Genomic DNA, 16,475 nt, shown 5'->3' on the forward strand with positions numbered 1-16,475 from the left:
GGAGCTACAGTTCATTGAGGGAACCATGAATGCCAACATGTACTGTGACATACTGAAGCAGTATAGCGGTCACTTTACATACATATTGTACGTTCACATCAGTCCCTACCCTCAAGGAGCTTACAATCTAAGGTCCCCAACTCCCATTCATACATACACACATAGTAGGGCAAATTTAGACCGGATCCAATTAACCTACCAGCATATTTTTGGAGTGTTGGAGGAAACCCACGCAGGCACAAGGAGAATATGCAAACCCCAGGCAGGTAGTGACGTGGTAGGGATTCGAACCAGCGACCCTTTTGCTGCTAGGCTTGTGCTTATACCACTATGCTGCTCAATTTAAAATTTTAAGCGTAATTACCTGTAGGTACAATCAGGGCCGGTACAGGGGGGGGGGGGGGGCGGAAGGGTCGGATGCCCTGGGCGGCACAATTTAGTGGAGGAAGGGGGGCGCATCGCAGGTGAAGCATGTGTGACTAACACACCGGGCGGCCGCTAATGGCTGTACCGAAGTGAGCCCTTCACTTCCCTGTCAGGCGGGTACCTCCGCTGACCGGGAAGTGAAGGGCTCACTTCGGTACAGCCATTAGCGGCCGCTCGCCTGCCCGGCCGCCCGGTGTGTTAGTTCATACCAGGGTGGACTGATCCATCTGACCGAGTGCCCAGGAGCAGTGGGGGGGCCCCATGAGAGGATCCTTTGAAGTCAGTTCAGGATCAACGTCCAGCATTGTGATTTACAGTGAAGATTCCTGTCAGCTTGCGCCTCTGTTCTTTCTGCCTTCAGTTCCCCTCTCTGCCTGCCCGGCGCCCGCCTCAATGACCCTCTTGGTTGCTAGGAGGACTGCCGCTGTACACACTGAGGAAATGATCTGTAGAACTGCTCCGCCTTTTAGCTCCACCCCCCCAGCTCCGACTCTTACACACACCTTGCTTGCAGCAGTACCTGATTCCCGCCGGTCTAATAACAGAACCCAAAGGAGGCTCCATATTTCCTGGGATGCTACAATAGAGGTTAATTGTCTACCTGAATGGCCTGTTACAGTGAGAGTATGCATAATGGGGTAAGGTAGAATAATGCTATTGAAAGCCTCTATGGTCCAAATGGAGATCCTAAAGAGGGCAGGAGGTGCTTCTATAAAGATTTCTATGATCTCTGCAGGTCTCTAAGGAAGGGGGGCACTGATATAAGGGAACTGTGAGCTAATGGGGGTCTCTAAGGGGGGTGCTGACTGCTGATATAATGGATGGTGACCAACTATTAGATCAGCAGCACCCCCACTTACAGATCATAATCTTATATGAGCACACTGACCATTTAGGGGGAGGTAAAGCTGGGAGGGCAGTGGCAGTTGCTAGGTGACAGTGGCCTTGTTACTAATGGCAACCCAGACTTTGTCACCCTCCTGAAGCCTCCTGGGAGGGCAGAGCAATTCTTTCCACCTGTAACCATAATCATCAGTCATGAGTGAACTGAGCTGAGACTAGGTGATCAGCTTCATGATCAGGAAGGAGGGCTGGGTACCAAACCAGCAGCTGGTGGTTCATTTTCAGCCCTAGCTGACCAACCCGGCCCCTGGTGAGGCCCACAATGCCACCCTCCATCTCTGGGGAGAAGATCAGACAAGAGCCCTGCATTGGGGAGAAGATTCCAGTTGACCCAGGCACAGGAGAGGAGATCAGAGGCTCTGTACTGGGAGTCATGTATTATCTACGAGTCACAGGGGTCTGGTGGGGGTATAGAGGTCTGGTGTTATCTAGGAGTGGGGGTATAGGGGGGCACGTGTTATCTAGGAGTGGGGTATAGGGGGGCACGTGTTATCTAGGAGTGGGGGTATAGGGGGGCTGGTGTTATCTAGGAGTGGGGGTATAGGGGGGCTGGTGTTATCTAGGAGTGGGAGTATAGGGGGGCTGGTGTTATCTAGGAGTGGGGGTATAGGGGGGCTGGTGTTATCTAGGAGTGGGGGTATAGGGGGGCTGGTGTGATCTAGGAGTGGGGGTATAGGGGGGCTGGTGTTATCTAGGAGTGGGAGTATAGGGGGGCTGGTGTTATCTAGGAGTGGGGGTATAGGGGGGCTGGTGTGATCTAGGAGTGGGGGTATAGGGGGGCTGGTGTTATCTAGGAGTGGGGGTATAGGGGGGCTGGTGTTATCTAGGAGTGGGGGTATAGGGGGGCTGGTGTGATCTAGGAGTGGGGGTATAGGGGGGCTGGTGTTATCTAGGAGTGGGAGTATAGGGGGGCTGGTGTTATCTAGGAGTGGGGGTATAGGGGGGCTGGTGTTATCTAGGAGTGGGGGTATAGGGGGGCAGGTGTTATCTAGGAGTGGGAGTATAGGGGGGCACGTGTTATCTAGGAGTGGGAGTATAGGGGGGCTGGTGTTATCTAGGAGTGGGGGTATAGGGGGGCTGGTGTTATCTAGGAGTGGGAGTATAGGGGGGCTGGTGTTATCTAGGAGTGGAGGATACAAGGGTCTGGTGTTTTATAGGAGTAGAAGATACAGCAGGTCTGGTGTTATCTGGAATTTAGGTGTCCAGGGATCTGGTTTTATTTAAGAACAGGGGCTTTAGGGGTTTTGGTATTATCTTGGTACAGGAAGTCTGGTTTTATCCGGAATTGTGGATACAGGGATCTGATCTTATCTGGGATGGAAGGGGGGGAATGTTTTTGTGAAGGGGGATCAGGGGGTCTGGTTGTATTTGGGAAGAAGTGTACAGGGGGGTCAGGTATTATCTGTGTAGGATCTGGTGCTATTTGGAAGGTGAGGAGTCTACACATGTACGTCTGATTTTCTATATGACATCTTGCATTGTATACCTGTATGATGATCTAGCACACCCTGTATACTTGCACTCACCTAGAGCGAGTGACAGACACTATGCCAGTATTTTTTACTGCTAGAATAAATGTACAATTCAAGACTTGTGTGGGTGTAAGGAGATGTCCACCTCTGCTTCGTGTTCTGTCACATTAGGAAACCTATTGTAATGCATAGCGGCCATGTTGGAACGCATGGCGCATGCGCAGTAAGTTGTTTTTGGCCGAACGTCACTTCCGGTTGCAGAATCTGATAGGTAGCGCTATTTTGATAGAACACCCCCCGCCCACCTACTCCCCTGTGATTTAATACAGCAGGAAACTGTCAGCAGATCCCAGCCAATGATTTATGACCGGGACCTGTTGATCGACCTGAGGGGGGGGGGGGGGGGCGCAGTTTGCCATCTTCGCCCTGGGCACTGGATGACCTTGTCCCAGCACTGGGTACAATGAATATGTCCTAAACATTCACGCATTAGGAGATATTCACATTGGCAATGATGTGACCCATACAGTATGCTGTGAGCATGCTGAGGAGTGACGGCAGCACGGCCTCAGCCATTCAGACAGCCAGAGCTAGTGAACCCAGAAGGAGGCCCAGGTGAACATGGAAGAGCCACGACAGCATTGCTGAACTAGTATGCACAGCAAAATCCAGAAGGGGACCTATTAATTTATTTTGGCGCTTTACCCACTGCTTTAAATCCTGCCATTGCAGACTTCTCTTTATGTAAATGTTAGACCTCTGACCTGCACAAGTGTTCCTGGTACGGTGTGTGCATCAGCCAACTCATGGTACTGGATAAGTTCAGGGAATTTAGAAAATTCCTCTCTCCTAGGTGTCAGAAACTGAAAATGATTGAAGCCAGATCTCCAGCATTTTCAGAAGGTGGCCAGAAATGATCGTCTGTATGATTTTAGTGTTTTATCTTTTGTCATTCCTTTGCAGGTTGCTGTGACGGAGAAGCTGCACAGTCTTCTGTCTGCACTCCGCAGAAGCAGCGGCCAGTCCAGAGCCGGCCTATTGCAATACTCGACTGGAAACTGATGATTTTTGTAGCATCTTGAAACATTTTTCTAAACTGTGAAATTTTTATAAAACTGCCATAAATGATTACCCCCACATCACACAGAAGTAATATATTGCTCTGTAAATATCTGGAAAGTTTTTAGATATATATAAATATATATTAAAGCTGAATTCAGTGGTTGAAATTGTGTGTTTTTTTGTGATAAGTTGCAGACTTAAATCATTTTTTCAACAACTGCTGACTAGTGCAGAATAAAAGCCTCGTTAGGCTTATGCCAGCCCTGCTGGAACAAACGAATGTATGGACAGGCTGGTTGTACAGCCATCAACCATTCTGTCAATTGTTCGTCTTGTGTAGAACCGGTGTGGCAGGTTTTTGCTGAATGATTTGTGCTGGCGGCTATAGCCTGCAACACAGATCATTGTATTGTGAAGGCGGAGGAACCTCCCCAATGTCAGAATCCAATTGTTTAGCAGGAGGAATCCCCCCCCCCCACCATCCACATAGAATGTGTGGAGGGGGAGAAGGAAGAAGGAGGGTTTTTTTTTTTTTTTCTTGCTCAACCCAGTTATCTACATTTTGGAGTTTAAACACTTGCTGATAGTATAACGTACTTATACTGTAGCAAAGTAGCACTTGATCGCTTACCTAGTATGTGCGGCAGGGTAGCACTTGCTGCGCCTGATCGCTTACCTAGTATGTGCGGCAAGTTAGCACTTGCTGCGCCTGATCGCTTACCTAATATGAGCGGCAAGTTAGCACTTGCTGCGCCTGATCGCTTACCTAGTATGTGCGGCAAGGTAGCACTTGCTGCACATGATCGCTTACCTAGTATGTGCGGCAAGGTAGCACTTGCTGCACATGATCGCTTACCTAGTATGTGCGGCAAGGTAGCACTTGCTGCGCCTGATCGCTTACCTCGTATGTGCGGCAAGATAGCACTTGCTGCACCTGATCACTTACCTAGTATGTGATCGGACACGGGCGCCACCGCTGACCCATTCCAGCTGTGATTATACACAGTGGGAGCTGATCAGCGGGTACCGCCGACTTGATGTCCTCCGCCGACCGTTCGGCAGAGCGAGAACGGTTATCTGTGTAAACAAGGCAGATGGCTGTTCTGTCCGTAGGGAAGGAATTGATCCGGTGTCTCTGCATACCAAGAACATGGATCAATGCCTTCCCCTAGTAAAAGCACCTCCCCCACAGTACACAAAACACTGGCTAGGCCAACATTTAACCCTTGGCTCACCCCTTTACCCCCTTCTCAGCCAGTGTTATTAGTACAGTGTATATTTTTAGCAATGATCACTGTATTTGTGTCACTGGGTCCCAAAAAGTGTCAGTGTCCACCACAATATCGCAGTCCCACTATCGCCACCATTGCTAGTGGAAAAAAAAGATATTACACAGAACAAAATATTAATGCAACACTTAGATCTTGGAGTTCAGCTCATGAAAAATGGGGGCAAAAACAAATAGTTTTTCTATGTACACAAAAGGCCTATTTCTCTCAAATATTGTTACAAATCTGTGTTAGTGAGCACTTCTCCTTTGCCGAGATAATCCATCCACCTCACAGGTGTGGCATATCAAGATGCTAATCAGACAGCAAGGATTATTGCACAGGTGTGCCATAGGCTGGCCACAATAAAGGCCACTCAATGACTGGTTTTCGGACACCCCCCCCATTTTAATCTTGTGTGACCACCATTTGCCTCACTCAGTGCAACACATCTCCTTGGCATAGAGTTGATCAGGTTGGTGATTGTGGCCTGTGGAATGTTGGTTCACTCCTCTTTAATGGCTGTGTGAAGTTGCTGGATCTTGGCAGGACCTGGAACATGCTGTCGTATACGCTGATCCAGAGCATCCCAAACATGCTCAATGGGTGACATGTCCGGTGAGTAGGCTGGCCATGCAAGAACTGGGATGTTTTCAGCTTCCAGGAATTGTGTACAGATCCTTGCACCATGGGGCCACGCATTATGCTGCAACATGAGGTGATGGTCGTGGATGAATGGCACAACAATGGGTCTCAGGATCTCGGTGCATTCAAAATGCCATCAATAAAATACGCCTGCTCATACCATAACCCCACCACCATAGACCACTCAATCCACAACATTGACATCAGCAAACTGCTCACCCACACAACACCATTCACGCTGTCTGTCATCTGCCCTGTACAGTGAAAACCATAATTCATCCGTGAAGAGAACATCGCTCCAAAGTGCCAGATGCCATTGAATGAGCATTTGCTCACTCAATTTGGTTACATCGCACTGCAGTCAGGTCGAGACCCCGATGAGGACAACTAGCATGCAGATGAGCTTCCCTGAGACGGTTTCTGACAGTTTGTGCAGAAATTCTTTGGTTATGCAAACCAATTGTTGCAGCAGCTGTCCGGGTGGCCAGTCTCAGACCATCTTGGAGGTGAAGAAGCTGGATGTGGAGGTCCTGGGCTGGTGTGGTTACACATGGTCTGCGGTTTTGAGGCCGGTTGGATGTATTGCCAAATTCTCTGAAACACCTTTGGAGACGGCTTATGGTAGATAAATGATCATTCAATTCACGGACAACAACTCTGGTGGACATTCCTGCAGTGCACATGCCAGTTGCACACTCCCTCAAATCTTGTGGCATCGTGCTGTGCTAAAACTGCACCTTTTAGGCCCCTTTCACACAGGCGGACCGTTCAGATCCACCTGTTCGTGTTTTTTTTTGGTGGATCTGAACGGTCCCCCCATGCATCTGTATGGGGCATCAGATGTCAGCAAAGACATGTCCACTGACAGCCAATCAGTCAAATCTGAACAGATGGAAACCCTATTTTCCATACATCCATCGGATTGGATAGAATCAGATGAGAACAGACCGACGGTCCGTTCCCATCCAATTCCCCCATAGAGATGTATGGGGCTGTGACAGCTGTGTCTCCGTACACAGTGCGGAGAACAGCTGTCATTCTCCTGCTCAAGGGGGGGGGGGGGGGGGGGGGGAATCGATTCCCCCGCTGAGAAAAGCGGTCCGTTTGATGGACACACTGTATGAAAGAGCCCTTAGAGTGGCCTGTTATTGTGGCCAGCTTAAAGAGGAAGTAAACCCTCCTCGGGAAGTTGTACCTATAGGTACTGTAAATATCTCCTAAACATGTACCGTTTAGGAGATATTTAACTTCGATGCATCCAGTGACGTCACCGGCGCATGCGCTATGAAGGAACGGCCGCTCGTGCCGTTCCTTCAGAGCCCCGTGCCGTGACTGTCGGCTCCTGGGCGCGCGTGCGCAGGAGTGACGTCACCGCGGCTCCGGCCAATCAGATGGCCGGATGCCGCGATCCCAGAAGACGGGCGACTAGACATGTCGCCCATCATAGAGGTGAGCGGATGGCACGGCGGGGGCTCGTTCTAAGGTAAGTATTTCATAATGAGCTAGTATGCGATGCATACTAGCTCATTATGTATTTCTCTTTCAGGTTGTAGAAAAAAAACGGAATTTTTGTAAAATCTTACCTGTAAAATGCCTTTCTCTGAGTCCTCCGACAGTCGCCGCCTCTTCATATTCGTCACATATGGGGTATTAGACTTTGCTCCGAAGGAGTAGCTAGGCAACAGAATATGTTAACAATAAAGCTTTTAACATATCCCACCCTCAAGGGGTGGTCCCCTCAGTCAATACCCTCCTACTTCCTGCAACCATATCTCAGTTTTAGTGGAATAGCAGTAGAGTATACAATCAAACCCCAAAAGAGGGGCGGGGGCGGCGACTGTCGGAGGACTCAGAGAAAGGAATTTTACAGGTAAGATTTTACAAAAATTCCGTTTTCTCTTACGTCCTCCGACAGTCGCCGCCTCTTCATATTCGTCACATATGGGGACGTCCCAAAGCAGTGCAAACATGAGGGGTGGGAAACGCATCCGCGCCGAAAGGCAACACAGTCTCCGCATCAAAGAAGGAACCTTACCAAAGGAAGGAAACCAGCTGGGCAACAGCAAAAAACAAGTGCTCAACAGGAGCAACAACCCAGGAAAAGACAAAAAACCAGGGGATACAAAACTTATCCCAACAGCCAGGAGTCCCCAACAAGGGACCCTAGGGAACAGCCGCACTAAGAACCTTGCGGCCAAAGGAAGCATCCACCGATGCCTGAACATCTACTTTGTAGAATTTTGTGAAAGTGTGCACGGTCGACCAAGTCGCCGCCTTACACACCTGGGCTACAGAAGCCCCATGACGACAGGCCCAAGACGTACTCAGAGATCTAGTAGAGTGCGCCTTCACAGGCACAGGGGGAACCTTCCCCTGCAAAGCATAGGCCTGTTCAATGGTCTGCCTGATCCATTTGGCGATGGTAGAGGCCGAAGCCGCCATGCCCTTCCGAGGACCCTCTGGAAGAGCAAACAAGGAGTCCGTCTTTCGAAAAGACTCAGTCGATTTAAGGTAAACCCTTATCGCCCGAACACCACCCAGAGAGTGCAATCTCACCTCCTTTGGATGTTTAGGCTTCGTGCACAACGAAGGCAAGACAATATCCTCATTAAGATGGAATTCCGAAACTCGTTTCGGAAGAAAAGAAGGATTAGGTCGCAAGACCACCTTATCCAAATGAATAACCAGGTACGGAGACTTGCAGGACAAAGCCGCCAGCTCCGACACTCTGCGAGCCGAAGTGATCGCCACCAAAAAGGCGACCTTTTTGGACAACATAGACAACGAGATCTCCCTGATCTGTTCAAAAGGAGCACGTTGTAACACAGATAGAACGAGATTCAAGTCCCAAGGGGGCAGAGGATCCCGCCTAGGGGGAACCAGATGCCGCACACCCTGAACAAAGGTGCCAACCAATGGGTTGGAAGCCACGGGACGTTGAAACAGAACGGCCAGAGCAGACACCTGACCCTTTATCGTAGCCAGCGCCAAACGCTGATCAACACCCGTTTGAAGGAAAGACAGCACACGGGACACCGAGTACGTGCGGGGTGAAAACCCCCTGGACTCACACCAGGCAAAATAGGCCTTCCAAGTACGGTAATAAACCTTCCCCGAGGAAGACTTCCTCGCGTTGATTAAAGTATGAACGACCTCCGGAGAGAGACCCCTCTCTCCTTCAGGACCTCGGTCTCAACAGCCAGGCCGTCAAAGCCAGCGACTGTAAAGCAGGATGGTATATCGGTCCTTGAGACAGTAGATCGTCTCGAAGAGGCAGACGCCACGGGGCGTCGACCGCCAGATTCACGAGGTCTGCGTACCAGGACCGGCGAGGCCAGTCCGGTGCCACAAGAATCACCGTGTTGCGTTCCGAGTGTAACCTGCGAAGGAACCTGTACAGCAACTGAATCGGTGGAAACGCGTACATCAGCCTGTACTGATGCCACGGGGCCACTAACGCGTCCGACGCGTCTGCCCGAGGGTCGCGCGTCCTTGCCACGAACCTCTTCACCTTGTTGTTGAGACGAGACGCGAACAGGTCCACATCTGGAAGACCCCACTTCGCGCACAACATCAGGAAGACAGCCGGGTGGAGAGACCATTCCCCCTGATCCAGGGTCTGGCGACTCAGATAGTCCGCCTGCCAGTTCTCCACTCCCGGAATGTGAACCGCCGTTATCGCCGGGACATGAGTCTCGGCCCAAGACAGAATGTCGGCCACTTCTCGAGCCGCTCGGGCACTCCTGGTGCCCCCTTGGTGGTTGATGTAGGCCACCGCCGTGGCATTGTCCGTCTGCACCCGAACCGGGCAACCCTGCAGCCGGTCCGTCCAGCGATGAAGACAGAGACTTATCGCACGCAATTCCAGAATGTTGATCGGAAGGGAAGACTCCCCCTCCGACCAAGTCCCCTGAGCGCCCAGAACTCCACCCCAGCCCGACAGGCTGGCATCCGTGGTGATTACCGTCCACGAGATCGGACGAAACGACTTGCCCCCGGACACCAACGGGGACTGGAGCCACCACAGAAGGTTTTCCCTGGTGCGAAGACTCAACGAGATTTGAAGATCCAGAGATTGAGGTCGCCCGTCCCACCTGGACAGGATCTCCGCTTGGAGACCCCGCGTGTGAAACTGGGCGAAAGGAATCGCCTCGAAGGCCGAGACCATCAATCCCAGACATCTCATACACGTCCGCAGAGACGAGTTCGGAACGTCCCTGAGGGACCTGACTTCCTCCCGGAGAGTCCCGAGTTTGTCTTCCGGCAGGAAGACCTTCGCCTGCACCGAGTCCAGTATCATTCCCAGATAGGGGAGACGAACCGACGGACTCAGTGTCGACTTTGGAAAATTTATCGTCCAACCAAACTCCTGCAGAGTTTGCATCGTGACAGACAGGTCCTCCTCCAGACCCTGGCTGGTCGCAGACCGAACCAGAATGTCGTCCAGATACCCCAGGACAGAAACGCCCTGGGCCCTCAATAATGCCAGAACCGGTGCAAGCACCTTGGTGAAGACCCGCGGAGCCGAGGCGAGACCAAAGGGCAACGCCACGAACTGGTAGTGATCCTCTGCAATGGCAAATCGAAGGTACCTCTGATGACCCTCGAATATGGGAATGTGAAGGTACGCATCCTTCAAATCGATGGAGGCCATGAATTCCCCCGGAACCAGGGCAGCCACCACCGACCGCAGGGATTCCATGCGGAACTTGCGAACCCGCACAGAGCGGTTCAGAGCCTTCAAGTCCAGAATCGGACGAACCTTGCCCTCCTTTCTGGGCACGGTGAACAGATTGGAATAAAACCCCCGAAACCTGTCCCGATGAGGCACCGGAACCACCACTCCGAGCCCTCAGGTCCCGCACCGCCAGGTGCAGGTCCCGCAAGCGCTCTGGAGACAGTTGAAGATTTGAGGGAAAAAATCTGCTCTCCGGCCGAGAGAGAAACTCGATCTTGTAACCAGATCGAACGATTTCCTGAACCCATCTGTCCCGCACACGGGCCAACCAGGGCTGAAGAAAACCGAGCAAGCGTCCCCCCCACCCCAAAACTGGGTGAGGGCGCCCCTTCAGGCCGAACTGTTATGGGCTGCAGGTCCGGATTGGCCGGACTTCTGTTTACCAGACCAGGGCTTCTTCTGAGAGCCTTGACCTTTGAACGGTTTGCCCTTGTAGTGCGGCCGAAAGGCACGAAAGGACCCCTGAGGGGGCCGAAAATTAGCATGCTTCTTCCCAGAAGCCCCCTTAGCCTTGGGGAAATGGGGCAGGAGAGTGCTCTTACCCCCGGTGATCCCCTTAATCAACACATCCAGGGACTCCCCAAAAAGGCGAGACCCATCATAAGGCAGATTGGCTAAGGTCTTACGTGAAGATTGGTCCACCGACCAACATTTTAACCAAACCAGGCGGCGAGACAACACCGCCACGCTGTGCACACGTGCAGCCAACGGAATCAGGTCCAGGTCCGCATCACACAGATACACGACACCCTGGTGGATTTGATCCACCATATCCAGGGTCGCCGGCGAGGCCGAGTCGGCCACTAGGACGCGCCTAAGCATCTGCGTCCAACTTGCGATCGCCTGGGCTGCCATGAGAGAAGCAAACAGAGCCTTAAGCATAGAACCCGTAACAGAATAAGTATGACGGGCAAGAGACTCCAGTCTCCTATCTGTGGCATCACGGAAAACAGGGGAACCCTCTGCAGGAATCGCAGTGGCTTTGTTCAAAACCGCAATTGCATGATCCACTGGTGGAGGCACACACCACCTTTCATCAGTGGAAGGCGAAAAAGGATAACGCAGCTTGAATCTACTTGGTACCGCAAAAGGTTTGCGCAGATCGCGCCATTGATCCTTAACAGCGCGCTGAAAATCAGCATTGCAGGGAGAAACCTGCGGCGTCCTGCGTTTCCTCTGCGTCCCATAAGCCGCCAAGGCAGCGGGGGGACACACTTCGTCCTGCAAACGCAGCGTTTGCTTAATGGAAGCAATCAACTCATCCATGATTGCAAGCTCTTCAGGCGAGCCAGGGGGAGAATTATCAACCCCCTCAACTTCAGCCTCCACCTCAGACCCCACTAGATCAAGAGAGGAGCGGGACCCCGATAAGGAGGCCCCTGCCATAACAGCCCCATCACCTTCACCCTCAGAATCAGAGGAAAGAGCAACTCTGGGCCTTTTAGTAGATTGAGCAGCCACCAGCATTTGCACCTGAGCAGCAAGGCCAGCCACAATAGTGGCTAAATCCCCCCCTGGGGGGGAAACAGCGGTCCCCTGGCTTTCCACCAATACTGTAGGAAATTCGCCCTCCTGAGAATCCATTGCCCCTGTAATGCCAGACAACCAAGGGTTAACTGCCCCTTTTAAGCAAGCGCGGCAAGCGCAGCCCACCGCACCACACTCAAGCACAATGAGACCCCCACAGGGAATATGCAAACTGAACACAGGCAATGGATAGCAAGAACAGAAGGATAAAACCTGAGGAGACCCTCGCCGCTGCTGCTGCCTCGATCGGTGTTCCTGGAAAGAGGAAGCGATGCTGCCAGGGCGCTCTATGTAAGCCTATGGAGGCTACAAAAAAATGGCCGCCATGCATGTAAACCATGCGGCCGGAGCGGGTGTAGGCAAAATGGCGTCGTTTGGCGCCGAAACCGCCGCTCCACAGTGCATTAAAACACACATTACATTCCAATATCAGAATACATGTCAGATCGCCGCAGCGATCGCTGTATATGCCCAAACATGCCAAAAAAAACATGCCCCACAGCACACAGCTTCTCACACTGACCAGTCTGACACACACAGTGTCATACAGCTCCCCCCCCCCCTTGCAGCCCACAGCATGCAGCCGAGAGATAGGGAGACAAGCAGTGTGAATAGAGGCAGGTTACACAGTCCCAGACTGACACCCCCCCAGACAGACATGTCCCCACATAAATACACTTACCTCACATGGCGTGGGGGACCCGCACAGGCGAACAAGCCGCTGCACATGAGGCAGGGAGAGTCGCAATTCAAGACGCACAAAATGGGGGTTAAGAAACCGCACAGCGTCCAGTGAGGTAGCCACCTCACCAATCATCCCTGCACCGAACAGGGATGGGTCGTTCACTATGCCAGGAGCGTTACCTGGCTGAACGCTCGATGGCAGACTGGGAAGCCACTGACCCACGACCTGCGACCAGGGGGATCAGCCCGAGACCCAGTCCGCATGATCCTCTTCATCCGAAGAACTAACGCTGACAAAATAACAGCTAATTAAAGGTAGAGAGAAAAACTCAAACAAAATATTAAAAAGAAGAAAGAGTCTGGGACAGAAAGTCCCAGCACAGAGAGAGCCAGCCACTCCTGACAAGCTAGACATTAAAACTGAGATATGGTTGCAGGAAGTAGGAGGGTATTGACTGAGGGGACCACCCCTTGAGGGTGGGATATGTTAAAAGCTTTATTGTTAACATATTCTGTTGCCTAGCTACTCCTTCGGAGCAAAGTCTAATACCCCATATGTGACGAATATGAAGAGGCGGCGACTGTCGGAGGACGTAAGAGAAAATAATAATTTTTTACCGAGTTTACAACCTCTTTAAGGCACATCTGTGCAATAATCATCCTTTCTAATCAGCATCTTGATATACCACACCTGTGAGGTGGATGGATTATCTCAGCAAAAGGTGAAATGATCACTAACACAGATTTATGAACCATATTTGAGCAAAATAAGCCTTTTGTGTACATCGAAAAAATCTTTGATCTTTAATAAGTTCAGCTCATAAAAAAGCAAAGTGTGGCGCTTAAAATTTTGAGATATCTCCCGAAGAGTGTAAACCCTATAATGTTTGCGTAAACCAATCAATATACACTTATTAGGATTTTTTTTTTGTACCAAAAATATGTACAAGAACAAATATTGGCTTAATTTATTTTTCGTTTAATTACATTTTTGATTAGATAAGTTTAAAAGCAGAAAGTTAAAAAATATATTTTTTGATCAATCTGGGTTTATATCAACCAAAAAAATTGCATAGGTGATCAAATACCACCAAAAGAAAGCTAGTTGTGGGGGAACTGGATTTTTGACTAACCATAAAATCCTTTCCTCTGAAGTTCATTGACAGGTGCAGCTCAATATCTTCTTGACCATTGGGTTATGCTGCCCCTACAGGAGTTGGACACTAGGCCACAAAAAAAAAAAACTTTACCACACCTATGGGGCAGTCTCTGCAGGCACACCCACACACTCTGCTATAACCCTTAGTTTTGTTACAAGCAAGTTCCGGGGGGGGGGGGGGGGAAGAGGTGGAGGAACATTGAGCTACTCTATATATAGACTTCAATCTGCTATGGCATGACCAGCTCTGAGGAAGGGAGCTTGACTCCCGAAACGCGTTAGCAGTCACAATTTCCAGGACATGGTCCAACACACGGGTGACTGGAATTTGCAATACGATTTTAATTCTTCATGTTTGTGAGTATGCATTCTGCATTTTATTAAATTATTTTAAACAGTACCACGGGTAATGCACTAGGTGTTTGCGCCTCCTTTTCCCTTTTATGCATCCGTTTGGAGTTCCCTGCCTGAGGAGAGCAGCAAGCCAGTCTTCCCCTTCGGAGTGAGCGCTTGGCTGATATATATTTGTTTGTTACAAGCAGTGTTTAGAAGAAAAAACCCCATCCCACTCATAATTAGAGGGGCGGGTGCTGCGTCTGGCTATGAACTTCAGAGTAAAGGATTTTACAGCAAGTCAAAAATCCAGTTCTCCATCGTTCATTGACAGACGCAGCTCCATATCTTCTTGACCATTGGGACGTCCCAAAACAGTATTTGCATAAAGGGTGGGAAAACAGCGCAAAGAAAGAACGCAATTCCTCAAACGCTAAAAACTTAGTCAACCAGGTAACATGGAGCTCAGCCAGGAACACCTGGAGCTCACCTAAAACCAACCAACACCCTCAAAGAGAATAGTGTCTCTTAACAGCAGCCTGCAAAACCTTGCGGCCAAAAGAAGCATCCGAGGATGTCCACACATCTACCTTGTAGAATTTCATGAACGTGTGCACAGACGACCAGGTTGCCACCTTGCCGACGCCTGATGGCGAAAAGCCCAAGAGGCAACTCAGCACTCTAGTAGAAAGCGCCTTCACAGGGAAAGGAGGAACCTGACCCTTGAGTGAATAAGGCTGAACCACCGTCTGCCTAATCCATCTGGATATGGTCGCAGCAGACACAGCCAATGCTTTGAGGTCCTTTCATAAAAGGACAAAGTCTGATTTCCTCAAAGATTCAGTAGCCGCCAGCTAAACTCCAATTGCCCGAACCTCATCCAAAGAATGCTTGGGCCAGAATGAAGGCAGCACAATGTCTTCATTCAGATAAAAACCAGAAACCACCTTAGGAAGGAATGACTAATTAGGTCAGTCGAAGTACCACTTTACCTCTGTGGATAGAGTTGCCACCTCATCCCTTTAAAACAAAAACACAAATTACACAGGTTCTGAGGCTAATTTAATGCAGAGAAGGCTCCAAGTGAGTTTAATTACCACCTTAATCAGCCACAGAACCTGTGTAATTAATATGTGTTCTGTTTTAAAGGGATGAAGTGGCAACCCTACCTGTGGACCACCAAATAAGGTGAACGGCAGGACAGCGCCGCCAATTCATATACTCTGTGGGCAGAAGTAATAGCTACCAAAAAGGCAACCTTCTGAGACAGTTTAAAGCAGAGGAATCGCCCTAATGTTCTCAAAAGAAGGTTTTTGAAGAACAAATACCAAATTTAAGATCCCACAGAGATAGCAGGGATCGCCTCAGAGGAGCCATATGGAAAACCCCTTGAATAAAAGTGCGAGACAAAGCATGCGTAGCTAAAGGGCGTTGGAAAAATAACGGCAAAGCCGACACTTGGCCTTTGATAGTGCCCAAAGCCAACCGCTGTTCAACCTCTTCTTGAAGAGGTCAAAATCCTAGCAACCGAAAACAGGCGAGGATGCGCTTTCAGCGATTCACACCATGAGATGTACTATTTCCACGTACGATGAGATCTTCCTGGAAGTAGACTTTCTGGCCTTCAACAGTGTAGGAATCACAGAATCAGAAAGACCTCTATCCTGCAATACCTGGCTTTTAACAGCCAAGCCGTTAAAGCCAGCGACTGTAAAGCAGGATGGAAGATCAGCCCTTGAGACAGATCTTCCCCGAGAGGAAGTCTCCAAGGAGCATCAGCGACCAGCCTTACCAAATCTGCGTACCAAGCCCGGCGAGGCCAGTCTGGGGCCATCAGAATGACCGGAATCCCTTCCACCTCTATTCTGCGCATAAGCCTCGGCGGGAGTTTCAGCAGAGGGAACGCATAGATCAGCCAAAACTAACCCCCAAGGAGCCACCAGTGCATCTGTGGAGTCGGCCAGAGGATCCCTCGACCTGGCTACAAACCGCCGAACCTTGTGGAGAAGCAAAACAGGTCGACATCGGGTGTCCCCCACCGGACACACAGGAAGTGAAACACCTCTGGGTGCAGGGACCACTCCCCCTGATCCAACACCTGACGACTAAGGTAATCCGCCTGCCAGTTTTCCACACCTGGTATGTGCACTGCAGAAGGGGCTGGAACAAACTTTTCTGCCCATTCCAGGATCTCGGCCACCAAGACACTCTTGGTGCCTCCTTGATTGCTGTAGGCCACAGCCGTGGCTGTGTGATTG

At 50.5% G+C, this 16,475-nt stretch overlaps 1 protein-coding gene across 1 annotated transcript in view; it reads left to right on the forward strand.

Annotated features, from left to right (window-relative positions):
* NAPRT (nicotinate phosphoribosyltransferase) overlaps positions 1–3,930 on the forward strand; it is a 41,625-nt gene extending 37,695 nt beyond the window's left edge. Inside the window, exon 13 of the mRNA XM_082257711.1 lies at positions 3,765–3,930. Coding sequence (XP_082113837.1) covers positions 3,765–3,863 — 99 coding nt within the window. The 3' untranslated portion in view covers positions 3,864–3,930. The remainder of the gene's footprint in view (positions 1–3,764) is intronic.
* Positions 3,931–16,475: the final 12,545 nt, after the last annotated feature.

This window comes from Pelophylax lessonae (assembly GCF_965119305.1).
Source record: "Pelophylax lessonae genome assembly, chromosome: 5".
In the NCBI taxonomy this organism is placed as follows: Eukaryota; Metazoa; Chordata; class Amphibia; order Anura; family Ranidae; genus Pelophylax; species Pelophylax lessonae.